This window comes from Struthio camelus, chromosome 16 (genome assembly GCF_040807025.1).
Source record: "Struthio camelus isolate bStrCam1 chromosome 16, bStrCam1.hap1, whole genome shotgun sequence".
Classification (NCBI taxonomy): domain Eukaryota; kingdom Metazoa; phylum Chordata; class Aves; order Struthioniformes; family Struthionidae; genus Struthio; species Struthio camelus.
In genome coordinates this window covers 998,274-1,019,288 of record NC_090957.1, presented here as the reverse complement: position 1 = coordinate 1,019,288, position 21,015 = coordinate 998,274, and the positions used below count along the sequence as shown (strand labels likewise).

Sequence of the window (21,015 nt, the reverse complement as noted above, 5' to 3'; positions counted from 1 at the left end):
GGGGGCCCGGGGGCTCAGCGGCAGCCCCCCGAGCCCCCAGCACCCCTCCGGCTCCTCCCAGCATCGCCCAGCATCGCCCAGCGCCACCAGCATCCCTCCGGGTCCTCCCAGCATCGCCCACCATCACCCAGCGCCACCAGCATCCCTCCGGGTCCTCCCAGCATCGCCCAGCATCGCCCAGCACCACCAGCATCCCTCCGGGTCCTCCCAGCATCACCCAGCATCGCCCAGCGCCCCCAGCATCCCTCCGGGTCCTCCCAGCATCACCCAGCATCGCCCAGCGCCCCCAGCATCCCTCCGGGTCCTCCCAGCATCACCCACCATCGCCCAGCACCACCAGCATCCCTCCGGGTCCTCCCAGCATCGCCCACCATCACCCAGCACCACCAGCATCCCTCCGGGTCCTCCCAGCATCGCCCAGCATCGCCCAGCGCCCCCAGCATCCCTCCGGGTCCTCCCAGCATCGCCCAGCATCGCCCAGCGCCACCAGCATCCCTCCGGGTCCTCCCAGCATCGCCCACCATCACCCAGCACCACCAGCATCCCTCCGGGTCCTCCCAGCATCGCCCAGCGCCACCAGCATCCCTCTGGGTCCTCCCAGCATCACCCAGCATCGCCCAGCGCCACCAGCACCCCTCCGGCTCCTCCCAGCATCACCCAGCATCGCCCAGTGCCACCAGCATCCCTCCAGGTCCTCCCAGCATCACCCACCATCGCCCAGCGCCACCAGCATCCCTCTGGGTCCTCCCAGCATCACCCACCATCGCCCAGCGCCACCAGCATCCCTCCGGCTCCTCCCAGCATCCCTTAGCATCGCCCAGCGCCACCAGCATCCCTCCAGGTCCTCCCAGCATCACCCAGCATCGCCCAGCGCCACCAGCATCCCTCCAGGTCCTCCCAGCATCACCCAGCATCGCCCAGCACCACCAGCATCCCTCTGGGTCCTCCCACCATCACCCAGCATCGCCCAGCACCACCAGCATCCCTCCGGCTCCTCCCACCATCACCCAGCATCACCCAGTGCCACCAGCATCCCTCCGGGTCCTCCCAGCATCGCCCAGCATCGCCCAGCACCACCAGCATCCCTCTGGGTCCTCCCAGCATCACCCAGCATCGCCCAGCACCACCAGCATCCCTCCGGGTCCTCCCAGCATCACCCGCCATCGCCCAGCGCCACCAGCATCCCTCTGGGTCCTCCCAGCATCACCCACCATTGCCCAGTGCCCCCAGCAACCCTCCGGGTCCTCCCAGCATCCCTCCAGGTCCTCCCCAGACCTCCCACCATCTCCCAGTGCCCCCAGTATCCCTCCAGGTCCTCCCCAGACCCTCACCACCACCTCCCAGTGTCCCCAGCATCCCTTAGCAGCTCACCTGAAACCTCCCAGTGCCCCTCAGAGCCTTCCCAGTAACACCCCCACACACCCCCAGAGACCCCAGCACCCTCCAAAGACCTTCGGAATCCCCAGAGACCCCCCAAAAAGCCTACAGACCCCCAGAGAGCCCCCAAATTCCCCAGCACCCCAAAGACCCCCCCGAGACCCCCCAAACCTCCCAGCCACCCCGTGCAGAGATGTCCCATCACCTCTTAGAGACCCCAGAGATCCCCAAAGACCTCCAAACCTCCCCAGATCGCCCCCTGAGCCCACCAGGCCCCCTGCCAAGACCCCCCCGGCCCCCCACCTTCCTCTTGAGCAGCCCGAGGCGCATGGCCTTGGTGTCGGCGGCGGCGTAGGTGAGCCAGAGCCCGCTGGCCACGTGCTGCACGAAGCACAGCGACTCGCCGTACTTGATCTCCGGGGCCCCCATGCCCTCCACGTCCCTCTTGGCCACCACCTCCAGCTTCTCCTGCCGGGGTGCGGGGCCGTCAGGGCGGGCACGGGACCCCCGCGGCCACCAGGATGGGATCAGGATGGGACCCCCATAGGGATGGGCATGGGACCAGGATGGGCACCTGCATGGGGATGGGACCCCCATGGGGATGGGCATGGGACCAGGATGGGCACCTGCATGGGGGTGGGGACAGGGATGGGACCAGGATGGGCACCTGCATGGGGACGGGACCCCATGGGGATGGGCATGGGACCAGGATGGGCACCTGCATGGGGATGGGGATGGGACCAGGATGGGCACCTGCATGGGGATGGGGACCCCATGGGGATGGGCATGGGACCAGGATGGGCACCTGCATGGGGATGGGGACCCCATGGGGATGGGCATAGGACCAGGATGGGCACCTGCATGGGGATGGGGATGGGACCAGGATGGGCACCTGCATGGGGATGGGGACCCCATGGGGATGGGCATGGGACCAGGATGGGCACCTGCATGGGGATGGGGACCCCATGGGGATGGGCATGGGACCAGGATGGGCACCTGCATGGGGATGGGACCCCCATGGGGACAGGGATGGGACCAGGATGGGCACCTGCATGGGGGTGGGGACAGGGATGGTATCAGGATGGGCACCTGCATGGGGACAAGACCCATATGGGGATGGGGACGGGGACCAGGATGGGAACCCAAAAGCAGACAGGACCTGCACAGGGATGGGACCAGGATGGGCATCTGTAGAGGGTTGGGGACCAACATGGGGATGGGATGGGACCACGACGGGGACCAGCACAGGGATGGGATGGGACCAAGATGGTGATGGGACCAGCACGGGGATGGGGTCCAGCATGGGCATGGAGGACAAGGAAGGGGACCAGGATGGAGATTGGCTCAGGGATGGAGACAGCCCCAGGACGGCACGAGGACAGGAGTGGGACAGGGACCGACACGGGGACCGCCCTGCCCAGGACACCCCCGGGCCCGTCCCACCTTGGAGGCGCGGAAGCAGAAGGCGGAGGCGCGGGTGTTGGCGGCGGCCGCCTCCACCACGGCCAGGCCCTTGTCCTCGGTGAGCGCCAGGTAGCGGCCCGTGGTGACGTGCCGCACGCGGAAGGGCTGTCCCCACTTCAGGTGGCTCCCGCTCCAGCTGCGCACGGGGACGTGTCACGGGGGCCCGGGGACCATGCACGGGGACCACGCATGGGGACGTGGGGACAATGCACGGGGACCGTGCACAGGGACCCAGGGGTGATGCATGGGGACGTGTCACGGGGGCCCGGGGACCATGCACGGGGACCACGCATGGGGACGTGGGGACCATGCGCAGGGACCCAGGGGTGATGCACGGGGACATGTCACAGGGGCCTGGGGACCATGCACGGGGACCACGCATGGGGACGTGGGGACCATGCACAGGGACCCAGGGGTGATGCACAGGGACGTGTCACGGGGGCCCGGGGACCATGCACGGGGACCACGCATGGGGACGTGGGGACCGTGCACAGGGACCCAGAGGTGATGCATGGGGACGTGTCACAGGGGCCCGGGGACCATGCACGGGGACCACGCATGGGGACGTGGGGACCATGTGCAGGGACCCAGGGGTGATGCACGGGGACATGTCACAGGGGCCCGGGGACCATGCACGGGGACCACGCATGGGGACGTGGGGACCGTGCACAGGGACCCAGGGGTGATGCATGGGGACGTGTCACAGGGGCCTGGGGACCATGCACGGGGACCACGCATGGGGACGTGGGGACAATGCACGGGGACCGTGCACAGGGACCCAGGGGTGATGCACAGGGACGCGTCATGGGGGCCCGGGGACCATGCACGGGGACCATGCATGGGGACGTGGGGACCGTGCACAGGGACCCAGGGGTGATGCACGGGGACGTGTCACAGGGGCCCGGGGACCATGCACGGGGACCACGCATGGGGACGTGGGGACAATGCACGGGGACCGTGCACAGGGACCCAGGGGTGATGCACGGGGACGTGTCACAGGGGCCTGGGGACCATGCACGGGGACCACGCATGGGGACGTGGGGACAATGCACGGGGACCGTGCACAGGGACCCAGGGGTGATGCACGGGGACATGTCACAGGGGCCCGGGGACCATGCACGGGGACCACGCATGGGGACGTGGGGACCGTGCACAGGGACCCAGGGGTGATGCATGGGGACGTGTCACAGGGGCCTGGGGACCATGCACGGGGACCACGCATGGGGACGTGGGGACAATGCACGGGGACCGTGCACAGGGACCCAGGGGTGATGCACAGGGATGCGTCACGGGGGCCCGGGGACCACGCACGGGGACCATGCATGGGGACGTGGGGACCGTGCACAGGGACCCAGGGGTGATGCACGGGGACGTGTCACAGGGGCCCGGGGACCATGCACAGGGACCGTGCACAGGGACCCAGGGGTGATGCACGGGGACGTGTCACAGGGGCCTGGGGACCACGCACGGGGACCACGCATGGGGACGTGGGGACAATGCACGGGGACCGTGCACAGGGACCCAGGGGTGATGCACAGGGACGCGTCACGGGGGCCCGGGGACCACGCACGGGGACCATGCATGGGGACGTGGGAACCGTGCACAGGGACCCAGAGGTGATGCATGGGGACGTGTCACGGGGGCCTGGGGACCATGCACGGGGACCACGCATGGGGACGTGGGGACAATGCACGGGGACCGTGCACAGGGACCCAGGGGTGATGCACAGGGATGCGTCACGGGGGCCCGGGGACCACGCACGGGGACCATGCATGGGGACGTGGGGACCGTGCACAGGGACCCAGGGGTGATGCACAGGGACGCGTCACGGGGGCCCGGGGACCACGCGTGGGGACGCGGGGACAACGCACGGGGACCGCGCACGGGGACCCGGGGGTGATGCACGGGAAGACATCATGGTGGCCCATTGCCCCCCCAGACCCCCAGTAATCCCCTAACACCCCCAATGCACCCCTGGGTACCCTCCACCCCCAGGACCCCCCCCGGACCCCTAGGATCCTCCCAGGACCCTCCCAGGACCCCTCAGGACCCCCATAACCCCCCAGACCCCCTCCAGCCCCCTCCAAGATCCCCTCAGGACCCCCCCAGACCCCTCCAGGACCCTTCTAGACCCCCCAGGACCCCCCATAACTCTGCCAGCCCCCCCAGGACCCCCCTAGACCCCCCCAGGACCCCCTCCAGCCCCCCAGGATGCCATAACCCCTCCAGACCTCCCCAGGACCCCCATTCACCCCCCCAGGACCCCCCCAGGACCCCCATCACCCCCCCAGACCCCTCCCAGGACCCCCATAACTGCTCCAGACCACCCCATAACCCCTCCAGACCCCCCCCAGGACCCCCCTAGACCCCCCCAGGACCCCCCCAGGACCCCCCAGGACCCCCATAACCCCCCCAGCACCCCCCCAGACCCCCCCAGGACCCAGCTAGACCCCCCCAGAACCCCCAGAACTGCTCCAGACCCCCCCAGGACCCCCCCAGGACCCCCCTAGACCCCCCCAGGACCCCCATAACCCCTCCAGACCCCCCCAGGACCCCCCCAGGACCCCCCCAGGACCACCCTAGACCCCTCCAGGACCCCTATAACCCCTCCAGACCCCCCATCACCCCACCAGACCCCCCCCAGATCCCCCACAGGACCCCCAACACCCCCAGACTCCCCCCATAACCCCTCCAGACCCCCCCAGGACCCCCCCAGGACCCCCCTAGACCCCCCCAGGACCCCCATAACCCCTCCAGACCCCCCCCAGGACCCCCATCACCCCCCCAGACCCCCCCCAGGACCCACCTAGACCCCCCCAGAACCCCCAGAACCCCTCCAGACCCCCCCAGGACCCCCCAGAACCCCCCCAGGACCCCCCTAGCCCACCCCAGGACCCCCATAACCCCTCCAGACCCCCCCAGGACCCCCATCACCCCTCCAGACCCCCCCATGACCCCCCCAGGACCCCTCTAGACCCCCCCAGGACTCCCATAACCCCCCCAGACCCCCCCAGGACCCCCCAGGCCCCCCATCACCCCACCAGACCCCTCCCAGGACCCCCCCAGGACCCCCCTAGACCCCCCCCATGACCCCCCCAGCACCCCCCCAGACCCCCCCAGGACCCCCCCAGACCTCCCCCTAGACCCCCCAGGCCCCCCATCACCCCACCAGACCCCTCCCAGGACCCCCCTAGACCCCCCTAGACCCCCCCAGGACCCCCCTAGCCCACCCCAGGACCCCCATAACCCCTCCAGACCCCCCCAGGACCCCCCCCAGGACACCCCCCAGGCCCCCCATCACCCCCCCAGGCCCCCCCCCCGACCCCCCCCCACCTGATGCGCAGGGGCTCCAGGCGCCAGAGGGAGCGCGCGTGGGTGCAGACGGCGCCGCCCTCGTAGCTCACGGGGCTGCTGCTGCGGGGACAGAGGCCGCTGGCACCGGGGTTGGGGGGGGGGGACGCGGCGGCCGGGGGGGCCCCGGCGTCCGGGCGGCTCACCTGCGCTCGTCGCCCTGCTCCGGCGCCGGCGTGGTCAAGCACTCGTCCATGTGGCCGTGGAAGAGGCGCAGGACGTGGCCGCCGGCCACGTAGCCTGGGGAGGGCGGGCGGCGGGGGTCGGCGGGGCCCAGGCGTCCGGGCCCCCCCCCCCCAAAATAAAGAACCCGGGGCCCCCACCTTCCTCGCAGCCGGAGCAGACGGGGTTCATGTTCCAGAGCGTCTGCATGAAGGAGGCGTCGGCCTGCAGCTCCCCGCTGGCCGTCGAGAGGTGCTGGGCGCCGGCGGGGGCAGCCGTCAGCCGGCGGGCCCAGGCGTCCGGGCGGGCGCTCTGCCCGCTCGCCCGCCGCCGCCGCCCTCGCCCGCCAGCGCCGCCCGCGCGCCAGCACGGCCCTTGCACCAGCACGGCTCTTGCACCAGCACGGCCCTTGCACCAGCGCCGCTCTTGCACCAGCACGGCCCTTGCACCAGCGCCGCTCTTGCACCAGCACGGCCCTCGCACCAGCATGGCCCTTGCACGCCCTCGCACCAGCGCCGCCCTTGCACCAGCACAGCCCTTGCACCAGCACGGCCCTTGCACCAGCACGGCCCTCGCACCAGCGCCGCTCTTGCACCAGCACGGCTCTTGCACGCCCTCGCACCAGCGCCGCCCTTGCACCAGCACAGCCCTCGCACCAGCGCCGCTCTTGCACCAGCACGGCCCTCGCACCAGCATGGCCCTCGCACGCCCTCGCACCAGCGCCGCCCTTGCACCAGCACGGCTCTTGCACCAGCACGGCTCTTGCACCAGCACGGCCCTCACACCAGCGCCGCTCTTGCACCAGCACGGCTCTTGCACCAGCACGGCTCTTGCACCAGCGCCGCTCTTGCACCAGCATGGCTCTTGCACCAGCACGGCCCTCGCACCAGCGCCGCTCTTGCACCAGCACGGCTCTTGCACGCCCTCGCACCAGCGCCGCCCTTGCACCAGCACGGCCCTCGCACCAGCACGGCTCTTGCACCAGCGCCGCTCTTGCACCAGCATGGCTCTTGCACGCCCTCGCACCAGCGCTGCTCTTGCACCAGCGCGGCCCTCGCACCAGCATGGCCCTCGCACGCCCTCGCACCAGCGCCGTCCTTGCACCAGCACGGCCCTCGCACCAGCACGGCCCTCGCACCAGCACGGCCCTTGCACCAGCATGGCTCTTGCACGCCCTCGCACCAGCGCCGCTCTTGCACCAGCACGGCCCTTGCACCAGCACAGCCCTTGCACGCCCTCACACCAGCACGGCCCTCGCACCAGCACGGCCCTTGCACGCCCTCGCACCAGCACGGCCCTTGCACCAGCACGGCCCTCGCACGCCCTCGCACCAGCACGGCCCTCGCACCAGCACGGCCCTTGCACGCCCTCGCACCAGCGCCGCCCTTGCACCAGCACGGCCCTCGCACCAGCACGGCCCTCGCACCAGCGCCGCCCTTGCACCAGCACGGCCCTTGCACCAGCACGGCCCTCGCACGCCCTCGCACCAGCGCTGCCCTCGCACCAGCACGGCTCTTGCACACCCTCGCACCAGCGCCGCCCTCGCACCAGCACGGCCCTTGCACGCCCTCGCACCAGCGCCACCCTTGCACCAGCACGGCCCTTGCACCAGCACGGCCCTCGCACCAGCGCCGCCCTTGCACCAGCACGGCCCTTGCACCAGCACGGCCCTCGCACGCCCTCGCACCAGCGCTGCCCTCGCACCAGCACGGCTCTTGCACACCCTCGCACCAGCGCTGCCCTTGCACCAGCATGGCTCTTGCACCAGCACGGCCCTTGCACGCCCTCACACCAGCGCCGCCCTCGCACCAGCACGGCCCTCGCACCAGCACGGCCCTTGCACGCCCTCGCACCAGCGCCGCCCTTGCACCAGCACGGCCCTCGCACCAGCGCCACCCTCGCACACCCTCGCACCAGCGCCGCTCTTGCACCAGCACGGCTCTTGCACCAGCACGGCCCTTGCACGCCCTCGCACCAGCGCCGCCCTTGCACCAGCACGGCTCTTGCACACCCTCGCACCAGTGCCGCTCTTGCACCAGCACGGCCCTCGCACCAGCACGGCCCTCGCACCAGCACGGCTCTTGCACGCCCTCGCACCAGCGCTGCCCTTGCACCAGCACGGCTCTTGCACGCCCTCGCACCAGCGCCGCTCTTGCACCAGCACGGCCCTTGCACCAGCACGGCTCTTGCACGCCCTCACACCAGCGCCGCCCTCGCACCAGCACGGCCCTTGCACGCCCTCGCACCAGCGCCGCTCTTGCACCAGCACGGCTCTTGCACCAGCACGGCCCTTGCATGCCCTCACACCAGTGCCGCCCTTGCACCAGCACGGCCCTTGCACACCCTCGCACCTGCACGGGCCTTGCACCAGCACAGCCCTCGCACGCCAGAGCTGCTCTTGCACCAGCACGGCCCTCGCACGCCCTCGCACCAGCACGGCCCTTGCACGCCAGCACTCGCCATGCACCAACGCGGCCCTTACACTCCAGTGCTCACCTTGCCCCACAACAGGCCTTGCACGCCCTCACACTAGCATGGCCCTTGCACGCCGGTGCTCACCTTGCCCCACAATAGCCCTCGCACACCCTCGCACGGGCACGGCCCTCGCACCCCAGTCCTCTCCTTGCACCAGCACAGCCCTTGCACGCTAGTGCTCCTGCTGCCCTGGCACACCCTGGCACACGCCCACCCCAGCCCAGCCCTTGCACGCCTGTGCCCCAGCAGGGCTCTGGTGCGGCGGCTCGCACGCGCGGCCCGGCGGCTCACCAGGTAGCGCTCGGAGGAGACGCTCACGAGGATGAGGTCGTCGCCCACCCGCACCTTCTCGCCCTCCGAGCGCTGCTTGGAGGCCGGGTGCATGGTCCACCAGCACGCCTCGCCTGGGGGCGGCCGCAGGGACCCGTAGGGCACCCGCAGGGCGGCGGGGGGACCCCCCAGCCTAGGGGGCACCCAGGCACCCCCATAAAGGTGCATAGGGCCCCCCCCCACCCTATAGGGCACATAGGGAGCCCAGAGAGGTGCATAGGGACCCCCCACCCTATAGGGCACCCAGGGACCCCCATAAAGGTGCATAGGGACCCCCCCACCCTATAGGGCACCCAGGGACCCCCATAAAGGTGCATAGGGACCCCCCCACCCTATAGGGCACATAGGGACCCCAGAGAGGTGCATAGGGACCCCCTCACCCTATAGGGCACATAGGGACCCCAGAGAGGTGCATAGGGAACCCCTCACCCTATAGGGCACATAGGGACCCCGGAGAGGTGCATAGGGACCCCCCACCCTATAGGGCACCCAGGGACCCCCATAAAGGTGCATAGGGACCCCCCCACCCTATAGGGCACCCAGGCACCCCCATAAAGGTGCATAGGGCCCCCCCCACCCTATAGGGCACCCAGGGACCCCCATAAAGGCGCATAGGGACCCCCCCACCCTATAGGGCACCCAGGGACCCCCATAAAGGTGCATAGGGACCCCCCCACCCTATAGGGCACATAGGGACCCCGGAGAGGTGCATAGGGACCCCCCCCACCCTATGGGGCACATAGGGACGCCAGAGAGGTGCATAGGGACCCCCCACCCTATAGGGCACATAGGGACCCCAGAGAGGTGCATAGGGACCCCCCACCCTATAGGGCACCCAGGCACCCCCATAAAGGTGCATAGGGACCCCCCCCACCCTATGGGGCACATAGGGACCCCGGAGGGGTGCATAGGGACCCCCCAGCCTATAGGGCACCCAGGCACCCCCATAAAGGTGCATAGGGCCCCCCCCACCCTATAGGGCACATAGGGAGCCCAGAGAGGTGCATAGGGCCCCCCCACCCTATAGGGCACATAGGGAGCCCAGAGAGGTGCATAGGGACCCCCCACCCTATAGGGCACCCAGGGACCCCCATAAAGGTGCATAGGGACCCCCCCACCCTATAGGGCACATAGGGACCCCAGAGAGGTGCATAGGGACCCCCCACCCTATAGGGCACATAGGGACCCCGGAGAGGTGCATAGGGACCCCCCCACCCTATAGGGCACATAGGGACCCCCATAAAGGTGCATAGGAACCCCCCCACCCTAGGGGGCACCCAGGCACCCCAGAGAGGTGCATAGGGACCCCCCCACCCTATAGGGCACATAGGGACCCCGGAGAGGTGCATAGGGACCCCCCCCACCCTATGGGGCACATAGGGACGCCAGAGAGGTGCATAGGGACCCCCCACCCTATAGGGCACATAGGGACCCCAGAGAGGTGCATAGGGACCCCCCACCCTATAGGGCACCCAGGCACCCCCATAAAGGTGCATAGGGACCCCCCCACCCTATGGGGCACATAGGGACCCCGGAGGGGTGCATAGGGACCCCCCAGCCTATAGGGCACCCAGGCACCCCCATAAAGGTGCATAGGGCCCCCCCACCCTATAGGGCACATAGGGAGCCCAGAGAGGTGCATAGGGCCCCCCCCACCCTATAGGGCACATAGGGAGCCCAGAGAGGTGCATAGGGACCCCCCACCCTATAGGGCACCCAGGGACCCCCATAAAGGTGCATAGGGACCCCCCCACCCTATAGGGCACATAGGGACCCCAGAGAGGTGCATAGGGACCCCCCACCCTATAGGGCACCCAGGGACCCCCATAAAGGTGCATAGGGACCCCCCCACCCTATAGGGCACATAGGGACCCCCATAAAGGTGCATAGGAACCCCCCCACCCTAGGGGGCACCCAGGCACCCCAGAGAGGTGCATAGGGACCCCCCCACCCTATAGGGCACATAGGGACCCCGGAGAGGTGCATAGGGACCCCCCCCCACCCTATGGGGCACATAGGGACGCCAGAGAGGTGCATAGGGCCCCCCCACCCTATAGGGCACATAGGGACCCCAGAGAGGTGCATAGGGACCCCCCACCCTATAGGGCACCCAGGCACCCCCATAAAGGTGCATAGGGACCCCCCCACCCTATGGGGCACATAGGGACCCCGGAGGGGTGCATAGGGACCCCCCACCCTATAGGGCACCCAGGCACCCAGAGGGCTGTGTAGGGACCCCCCCACCCTATGGGGCACCCAGGCACCTCCATAGAGGTGCACAGGGCCCCCCCCACCCTACAGGGCACATAGGGACCCCAGAGAGGTGCATAGGGACCCCCCCACCCTAGGGGGCACCCAGGAACCTGGAGGGGTGCATAGGGACCCCCCACCCTATGGGGCACCCAGGGATCCCAGAGAGGTGCATAGGGACCCCCCCCACCCTACAGGGCACCCAGGCACCCCAGAGAGGTGCATAGGGACCCCCCACCCTACAGGGCACATAGGGACCCCCCATAGAGGTGCACAGGGCCCCCCCCACCCTACAGGGCACATAGGGACCCCCCCATAGAGGTGCATAGGGCCCCCATAGAGGTGCACAGGGCCCCCCCCACCCTACAGGGCACATAGGGACCCCCCCATAGAGGTGCATAGGGAGTCCATAGAGGTGCACAGGGCCCCCCCACCCTACAGAGCACATAGGGACCCCCCCATAGAGGTGCACAGGGCCCCCCCCCACCCTACAGGGCACATAGGGACCCCCCATAGAGGTGCACAGGGCCCCCCCCACCCTACAGGGCACATAGGGACCCCATAGAGGTGCACAGGGCCCCCCCCACCCTACAGGGCACATAGGGACCCCATAGAGGTGCACAGGGCCCCCCCCACCCTACAGGGCACATAGGGACCCCATAGAGGTGCACAGGGCCCCCCCCACCCTACAGGGCACATAGGGACCCCATAGAGGTGCACAGGGCCCCCCCCACCCTACAGGGCACATAGGGACCCCATAGAGGTGCACAGGGCCCCCCCCACCCTACAGGGCACATAGGGACCCTATAGAGGTGCACAGGGCCCCCCCACCCTACAGGGCACATAGGGACCCCCCCCCATAGAGGTGCACAGGGCCCCCCCCACCCTACAGGGCACATAGGGACCCCCCCCCATAGAGGTGCACAGGGCCCCCCCACCCTACCGGCCGCGTCCTTCTGCAGCCCCACGTCGAAGGCGAGTTTGTCCGTGACGGAGCGGGACGTGGTGAGACAGCTCAGGTACTGGGGGGGGGGGGGTCAGCCGGACGCCGGGGCCCCCCGGCCCCGTCCCCCCCCCCCCGGGCCGCGCGCCCGCTCACCATGCCGCTGTGCGAGTGGCGCAGGAGGATGGCGTGGCCGTAGAGCAGGGTCCGGTGGCCGCCGCCCTGCGACGACTGCGCGGGGGAGAGGGCGGCCGTCAGCCGCGGCCAGCCCCTCCTCGGGCGTCGCGCCCCTCGTGGCCCCCGGGCCTTGCACGGCCGCCCCGCACGGCCCCTGCCAACTGCCTCGTGCCTTGCACGGCCGCCCCGCACGGCCCCTGCCAACTGCCTCGTGCCTTGCACGGCTGCCTCGCACGGTCCATGCTTGGTGCCGCGTGCCTTGCACGGCCACCTCGCACGGTCCACGCTTGGTGCCTCGTGCATTGCACAACTGCCTCGCACGGTCCATGCTTGGTGCCTCGTGCATTGCACGGCTGCCTCGCACGGTCCGTACCAACTGCCTCGTGCGTTGCACGACTGCCTCGCACGGTCCATGCTTGGTGCCTCGTGTATTGCACGGCCGCCCCGCACGGCCCCTGCCAACTGCCTCGTGCGTTGCACGGCTGCCTCGCACGGTCCCTGCCAACTGCCTCGTGCCTTGCACGGCCGCCTCGCACGGCCCCTGCCAACTGCCTCGTGCGTTGCACGGCTGCCTCGCACGGTCCGTACCAACTGCCTCGTGCATTGCACGGCTGCCTCGCACGGTCCATGCTTGGTGCCGTGTGCCTTGCACGGCTGCCTCGCACGGTCCGTGCCAACTGCCTCGTGCATTGCACGACTGCCTCACACGGCCCCTGCCAACTGCCTCGTGCCTTGCACGGCTGCCTCGCACGGTCCGTGCCAACTGCCTCGTGCGTTGCACGGCTGCCTCGCACGGCCCCTGCCAACTGCCTCGTGCGTTGCACGGCTGCCTCGCACGGCCCACGCTTGGTGCCGCGTGCGTTGCACCACTGCCTCACACGGCCCCTGCCAACTGCCTCGTGCATTGCACGGCTGCCTCGCACGGTCCATGCTTGGTGCCGCGTGCCTTGCACGGCTGCCTCGCACAGTCCGTGCCAACTGCCTCGTGCATTGCACAGCCACCTCGCACGGTCCATGCTTGGTGCCTCGTGCGTTGCACCACTGCCTTGCACGGCCCATGTCAACTGCCTCGTGTGTTGCACGACTGCCTTTCACGGCCCATGTCAACTGCCTCGTGTGTTGCCCCACTGCCTCGCACGGTCCGTGTCAACTGCCTTGTGCATTGCACGACTGCCTCGCATGGCCCGTGCCAACTGCCTCGTGTGTTGCACCACTGCCTCGCACAGTCCATGTCAACTGCCTCGTGTGTTGCACAGCTGCCTTGCACGGTCCGTGTCAACTGCTTCGTGCATTGCACAGCCGCCTCACACGGCCCATGTCAACTGACTCGTGCATTGCACGACTGCCTCGCACGGCCCCTGCCAACTGCCTCGTGCATTGCATGACTGCCTCGCACGGTCCATGTCAACTGCCTCATGCATTGCACAACTGCCTCGCACGGCCCACGCTTGGTGCCTCGTGTATTGCACAGTCCACGCTAGGTGCCTTGTGCATTGCACCACTGCCTCGCACGGTCCATGTCAACTGTCTTGTGCATTGCATGACTGCCTTGCACGGTCCATGTCAAGTGCCTCGTGCGTTGCACGACTGCCTTGCACAGCCCACACTAGGTGCCTCGTGCGTTGCACAACTGCCTCGCATGGCCCACACTGGGAACCTTGTGCGTTGCACAGTGTGCGTTGCACAACTGCCTCAGCCGGTCCACGGCGGGCACCTTGTGCATCGCACCATGCCAGGCAACTTGTGCGTTGCACAACTGCCTCGCATGGCCCATGTCAAGCGCCTCGTGCATTGCACTGTGTGCAATGCACTGCCCACGCCGGGCGCCTCGTGCGTTGCACGACTGCCTTGCATAGACCATGTCAGGTGCCTCGTGCAATGCACTGCCCACGCCGGGCGCCTCGTGCGTTGCACGACGGCCTGGCCCGGCCCGCGCCGGGGCTGGGGTTGCATCCGGGGTCCATGCGGAGGCAGGGGCAGGCCGGGGGGGGGGGATGGACGGGGCGGGGGGGGGGTCCGGGGCCCGCCCGGACGCCTGGGTCCATGCTGAGACAGGGAGAGGCTGCGGGGAGCCGGGGGGGCTGCGCCCCCCCCCGAGCAGGGACGAGCACGGGGGGGCGACGGGGAGCAGGAGGAGGAGGAGGAGGAGGAGGAAGGGGGTCACTGCACCACGGTGGCACCTACCCACTTGTCCAGGTCGACCCCCTGGGGTGGGCAGAGGTTTGGGGGGGGGGGGAGAGACAAGAGAGGCGGTCACAGGGCGCCAGGACGCCTGGGCTCCCCGGACACCTGGGCCCCCTGGCACTCCCCAGACCCAGCTCGGACACCTGGGCCCCCCCAGGATGCCTGGGCCCCCTGATGCTCTCCCCTGACCCAGCCCGGATGCCTGGGCCCCCTGACACCCCCCCTCACCCCCGCCCCAGCCTGGACACCTGGGCCCCCCCCCCGGACACCTGGGCTCCCCAGACGCCTGGGCCCCCCCCGGACACCTGGGCCCCCCCGCCCCGGACGCCTGGGCCCCCCGGACGTCTGGGCTCCCCCAGACGCCTGGGCTCCCCCCGGATGCCTGGGCCCCCCGGACACCCGGACCCCCCACCCCGGACGCCTGGGTCCCCCCGGAGGCCGGGGCCCCCCTGGACGCCTGGGTTCCCTGGACGCTGGGGCCCCCCAGACGCCGGGGCTCCCCCCGGACACCTGGGCCCCCCGCCCCAGATGCCTGGGCACCCCCCCCGGACGCCAGGGTCCCCCGGACGCCTGGGCCCCTCCCGAATGCCTGGGCTCCCCGGACGCCAGGGCCCCCCCCAGACGCCTGGGCACCCCCTCCGGATGCCAGGGTCCCCCGGATGCCAGGGTCCCCCGGACACCTGGGCCCCCCCCCGGACGCCAGGGCCCCCCAGACGCCTGGGCCCCCCCGGACGCCTGGGCCCCTCCGGACACCTGGGCCCCCCGGACAGCCGGACCCCCCGCCCCGGACGCCTGGGCCCCCCCGGACGCCGGGGCCCCCGCCGGGCGCTCACCTCGCCGCCGCTCTCGGAGGTGTTGGCCAGCATCTCCTGCAGCGCCCGCACCGAGAGCGACTGCTCCAGCACGAAGCAGCAGACGGCCAGGTCGGGGGGCACGTTCTGGGGGGGGGGCACCGCTGAGCCCCCCGTCCCCCGCGTCCCCCCGCCAGGAGATATGGGGGGTCCCCGTGTCCCCATTGCACCGTGTCCCCATGCCAGGGGGCGCAGGGTGTCCCCATGCCTGGCAGTGCAGGGTGTCCCCGTGTCCCCCCACCCCGTGCCCAGCGGTGCAGGGTGTCCTCATGTCCCCCCGTCCCCGTGTCCCCATGTCCCCATGTCCCCATGCCTGGCAGTGCAGGGTGTCCCCATGTCCCCCCGTCCCCATGTCCCCGTGTCCCCATGTCCCCATGCCTGGCAGTGCAAGGTGTCCCCATGCCTGGTGGTGCCAGGTGTCCCCGTGTCCCCATGTCCCCATGCCTGGTGGTGCCAGGTGTCCCCGTGTCTCCCATATCCCCATGCCCAGCGGTGCAGGGTGTCCCCATGTCCCCATGCCTGGGGGTGCAGGGTGTCCCCATGTCCCCATGCCCAGTGGTGCAGGGTGTCCCCATGTCCCCCATGTCCCCATGCCTGGGGGTGCAGGGTGTCCCCATGTCCCCATGCCCAGTGGTGCAGGGTGTCCCCATGTCCCCCATGTCCCCATGCCTGAGGGTGCAGGGTGTCCCCATGTCCCCATGCCCAGTGCTGCCAGGTGTCCCCGTGTCCCCATGCCCGGTGGTGCAGGGTGTCCCCGTGTCCCCATGTCCCCATGCCCAGTGGTGCAGGGTGTCCCCGTGTCCCCGTGTCCCCATGCCCAGGGGTGCAGGGTGTCCCCATGTCCCCATGTCCCCATGCCTGGGGGTGCAGGGTGTCCCCATGTCCCCATGCCCAGGGGTGCAGGGTGTCCCCATGTCCCCATGCCCGGCGCTGCCAGGTGTCCCCATGTCCCCGTGTCCCCATGCCCGGTGGTGCAGGGTGTCCCCGTGTCCCCATGCCCAGGGGTGCAGGGTGTCCCCGTGTCCCCGTGTCCCCATGCCCGGCGGGGCAGGGCGTCCCCGCGCCCCCCGCGCCCCCCACCTGGGCGTTGGAGGTGGGCTCCAGGAAGCAGAGGCGGTTGCCGAAGCCCTCGGCCGCCAGGCAGAGCTTCAGCTGCTCCTTCAGGAAGGTGGTGGTGCACTGGAGCACGACCTCGTCGTCCTGCGCGGGGGCCCTCAGCCGGACGCCTGGGCCCCCGGCACCCCGGGGCCTGGCAGCCCCCCCACCCCATCCAACCCGGACGCCTGGGCCCCCGGCACCCCGGGGCCTGGCAGCCCCCCCACCCCATCCAACCCGGACGCCTGGGCTCCCAGCACCCCGGGCCGGGCAGCCCCCCCACCCCATCCAACCCGGACGCCTGGGCCCCCGGCACCCCAGGGCCTGGCATCCCCCCCACCCCATCCAACCCGGACGCCTGGGCCCCCAGCACCCCGGGGCCTGGCATCCCCCCCACCCCATCCAACCCGGACGCCTGGGCCCCTGGCACCCCAGGTCCTGGCATCCCCCGCGCACCAGCCAGCCCGGACGCCTGGGCCCCCAGCACCCCGGGGCCTGGCATCCCCCGCGCACCAGCCAGCCCGGACACCTGGGCCCCCAGCACCCCGGGGCCTGGCATCCCCCCCACCCCATCCAACCCGGACGCCTGGGCCCCCGGCACCCCAGGGCCTGGCAGCCCCCGCGCACCGGCCAGCCCGGACGCCTGGGCCCCCAGCACCCCGGGCCGGGCAGCCCCCCCGCACCGGCCAGCCCGGACGCCTGGGCCCCCAGCACCCCGGGGCCTGGCATCCCCCCCCCACCCCAGCCGTCCTGGACGCCTGGGCTCCCAGCACCCCGGGGCCTGGCATCCCCCCCCCACCCCATCCAACCCGGACGCCTGGGCCCCCAGCACCCCGGGGCCTGGCATCCCCCCCACCCCATCCAACCCGGACGCCTGGGCCCCCAGCACCCCGGGGCCTGGCATCCCCTGCGCACCAGCCAGCCCGGACGCCTGGGCCCCCAGCACCCCGGGGCCTGGCATCCCCCCCCCACCCCAGCCGTCCTGGACGCCTGGGCCCCCAGCACCCCGGGGCCTGGCATCCCCCCCCCACCCCATCCAACCCGGACGCCTGGGCCCCCAGCACCCCGGGGCCTGGCATCCCCCCCACCCCATCCAACCCGGACGCCTGGGCCCCCAGCACCCCGGGGCCTGGCATCCCCCGCGCACCAGCCGGCCCGGACGCCTGGGCCCCCAGCACCCCGGGCCGGGCATCCCCCGCGCACCGGCCGGCCCGGACGCCTGGGCCCCCAGCACCCCAGGGCCGGGCATCCCCCGCGCACCGGCCGGCCCGGACGCCTGGGCCCCCAGCACCCCAGGGCCGGGCATCCCCCGCGCACCGGCCAGCCCGGACGCCTGGGCCCCCAGCACCCCAGGGCCGGGCATCCCCCGCGCACCGGCCGGCCCGGACGCCTGGGCCCCCGGCACCCCGGGGCCTGGCATCCCCCGCGCACCAGCCAACCCGGACGCCTGGGCCCCCAGCACCCTGGGGTCTGACATCCCCCACGCCCCAGCCGACCCGGACGCCTGGGCCCCCCCCCAGTCCCACAGCCCCTATGGGGGGGGGGGCCGCCCGGACGCCTGGGTCCCCCTCAGCCCCACAGCACCTATGGGGGGGGGAGCAGCCCGGACGCCTGGGTCCCCCACAGCCCCTACGGGGGGGGGGTCCCCCCAGCCCCTCTGTGCCTCAGTTTCCCCATTCCACGAAGCCCAGCCCCACTCCACACAGCATCTCCCACCTCCCCCACCCCGGGGGGGAGGGGAAGCAGGGGCCCAGGCGTCCGGGGGCCCAGGCGTCCGGGCTGCCACGCGACGCTGCGAACGGAGCCCCACAAACAGCCCCAGCTGCGCCCGTCGCTCCGGCCGGATTCCTGCCCGCGCGCCGGGGATGCCACCCGGCCCGGACGCCTGGGCCCGCCCGGACGCCTGGGCTCACCCCGGCCGCCAGCCAAGGCCGGGGGGGGGGGGGGAGGGCCGGACGCCTGGGTCCCCAGGCCCAGGATGGGGGGGGAGGGTGTCAGAGGAGCCCCCAAGACCCGAATCCCAAATGTTGGTACTCGTGCCCGGACGCCTGGGCCCCCAATGCTGCTTCGGGGCTGGGGGGGGGGCACTAACACCCCAGTCTGAGCCTCCCCCCTTTCCCAGTCACCCCAGTATAGCAGGACTGGTCCTGACTGGGCGGGACTGGGGGAGGCACTGGGGTCCCCGGACGCCTGGGCCCCCACCAAGGACACCTCCTCGTCCTTGTCCCCCCCCCCCCCCGCCAGGTTTGGTAATTAGGCAGCTGCTCTGGGGGGGGGGGGGGGGCGGGGAGCAGCAATTAACGACCCCGCAAAGCAATTAGGGCACCACCCCTCCCCCGGCCTGTTTTAAGGACAAACCGCCAGGAACTGGGACAAAGGAGCCAACTGGGCCACCCCCCCCCCCCAAAAATGGGTATTTCTGGCCCCGTCGTGATGCTGCGGGGGGGGGGGCAGGACACCCCCTTGCACGAGGGTCCCTGCGGGGTCCAGGCGCCCTGCAGGGAGGAGGGACCCAGGTGTCCGGGTGGTGCGCAGGGGACCCAGGCGTCCGGGCGCCCTGAGGGACCCAGGTGTCCGGGTGCTGTGCAGGGGACCCAGGCGTCCGGGCACCCCACAGGGAGGGGGGACCCAGGCATCCGGGTGCCCTGAGGGACCCAGGCATCCGGGTGGCGTGCAGGGGACCCAGGCGTCCGGGTGGCCTGAGGGACCCAGGCGTCCGGGCACCCCGCAGGGAGGGGGGACCCAGGCGTCCGGGCGCCCTCCTGGCCGCGCCAGGGTGGGGGTGGGGGGGGATCCGGTTTCACCCCCCGACAGCTGCGTCCCCCCCCCGCCCCCCCCCGGCTTCGCACGTTGCTTTTTTGGGAGCGTCAGAGGCGGCTCTCGAGTTGCGGGGGGACAGCTGGGGCCGGGCCCCCCCGCACGCCCGGCCCTCGCACACCCGCTTTGCACACCCGCCTCGCACGCCCGGCCCTCGCACACCCGCTTTGCACACCTCCCTTGCACGCCCGGCCCTTGCAGCCCTTGCACACCTGCTTTGCACATCTCCCTTGCACGCCCGGCCCTTGCACACCCGCCTCGCACGCCCGGCCCTCGCACACCCGCTTTGCACGCCCGGCCCTCGCACACCCGGCCCTTGCAGCCCTTGCACACCTGCTTTGCACGCCTCCTTTGCACGCCCGACCCTCGCACACCCGCTTTGCGCCCCCACCGGAGCCCCCCCCAGCTCGTTAGGGCTCCTAATTACCCTGTGCAATGAGGGGGAGGGGGTTTCGCCAGGTACCTGCCGCCCCCCCACCCTGTCCCAGTCCCCCCCAGTGTCCCCCGTCCCAGTGCCCCCAGTCCCCCCACTCACCGTCCGCAGGAACAGGACATCGTCCTCCCCGTCGGCCTCGGCCATGGCTGCAGGTCACCGGTGGGTCCCGGTCACCGGTGGGGGCTGCTGGGGGCACCCGGGGGTCCTGGTCACCGGTGGGGGCTGCTGGGGGCACCCGGGGGTCCCGGTCACCGGTGGGGGCTGGTCCCCCGTGGGTGCCCCTCACTGGCGGGTGCTCACCGGTGGGTGCTGGTCACCGGTGGGTGCTGGTCCCCCGTGGGTGCCCGTCCCCGGCGGGTGCCGGCGCTGGTGTCCGGGCGCCGCGGGGCTCCGGCGCCTCCCGCTGCCGCAGGCCCGGCCCCCGCCGCCACGTAACGGGGAGGGACGGGGGAAACTGAGGCACCGACTCCCCCCCCCCCGCCTGGACGCCTGGGCCCCCTCCCCACCCGGTTAAAGGGACAGCAGGGACCCGGACGCCTGGGCCCCCTCCCCGCCCGGTTAGAGGGACAGCAGGGACCCGGACGCCTGGGCCCCCTCCCCGCCCGGTTAGAGGGACAGCAGGGACCCGGACGCCTGGGCCCCCTCCCCAACACAGCTAGAGGGACAGCAGGGACCCGGACGCCTGGGCCCCCTCCCCAACCCAGCTAGAGGGACAGCAGGGACCCGGACGCCTGGGCCCCCTCCCCACCTGGTTAGAGGGACAGCAGGGACCCGGACGCCTGGGCCCCCTCCCCACCTGCCTAGAGGGACAGCAGGGACCCGGACGCCTGGGCCCCCTCCCCACCCGGCTAGAGGGACAGCAGGGACCCGGACGCCTGGGCCCCCTCCCTGCCCAGCTAGAGGGACAGCAGGGACCCGGACGCCTGGGCCCCCTCCCCGCCCGGCTAGAGGGACAGCAGGGACCCGGACGCCTGGGCCCCCTCCCTGCCCAGTTAGAGGGACAGCAGGGACCCGGACGCCTGGGCCCCCTCCCCAACCCGGTTGGAGGGACAGCAGGGACCCGGACGCCTGGGCCCCCTCCCCAACCCGGCTAGAGGGACAGC

General features: G+C 71.5%; 1 protein-coding gene across 1 annotated transcript in view; it reads right to left on the bottom strand.

The window, feature by feature from the left end:
- Positions 1 to 20,282, bottom strand: part of RYR1 (ryanodine receptor 1) — a 103,424-nt gene extending 83,142 nt beyond the window's left edge. Inside the window, 12 exon segments of the mRNA XM_068910408.1 lie at positions 1,681 to 1,845; positions 2,821 to 2,977; positions 6,175 to 6,252; positions 6,339 to 6,432; positions 6,516 to 6,609; positions 9,121 to 9,233; positions 12,353 to 12,431; positions 12,509 to 12,583; positions 15,547 to 15,651; positions 16,645 to 16,764; positions 20,012 to 20,095; positions 20,213 to 20,282. Coding sequence (XP_068766509.1) covers positions 1,681 to 1,845; positions 2,821 to 2,977; positions 6,175 to 6,252; positions 6,339 to 6,432; positions 6,516 to 6,609; positions 9,121 to 9,233; positions 12,353 to 12,431; positions 12,509 to 12,583; positions 15,547 to 15,651; positions 16,645 to 16,764; positions 20,012 to 20,056 — 1,125 coding nt within the window. The 5' untranslated portion in view covers positions 20,057 to 20,095; positions 20,213 to 20,282.
- Positions 20,283 to 21,015: the final 733 nt, after the last annotated feature.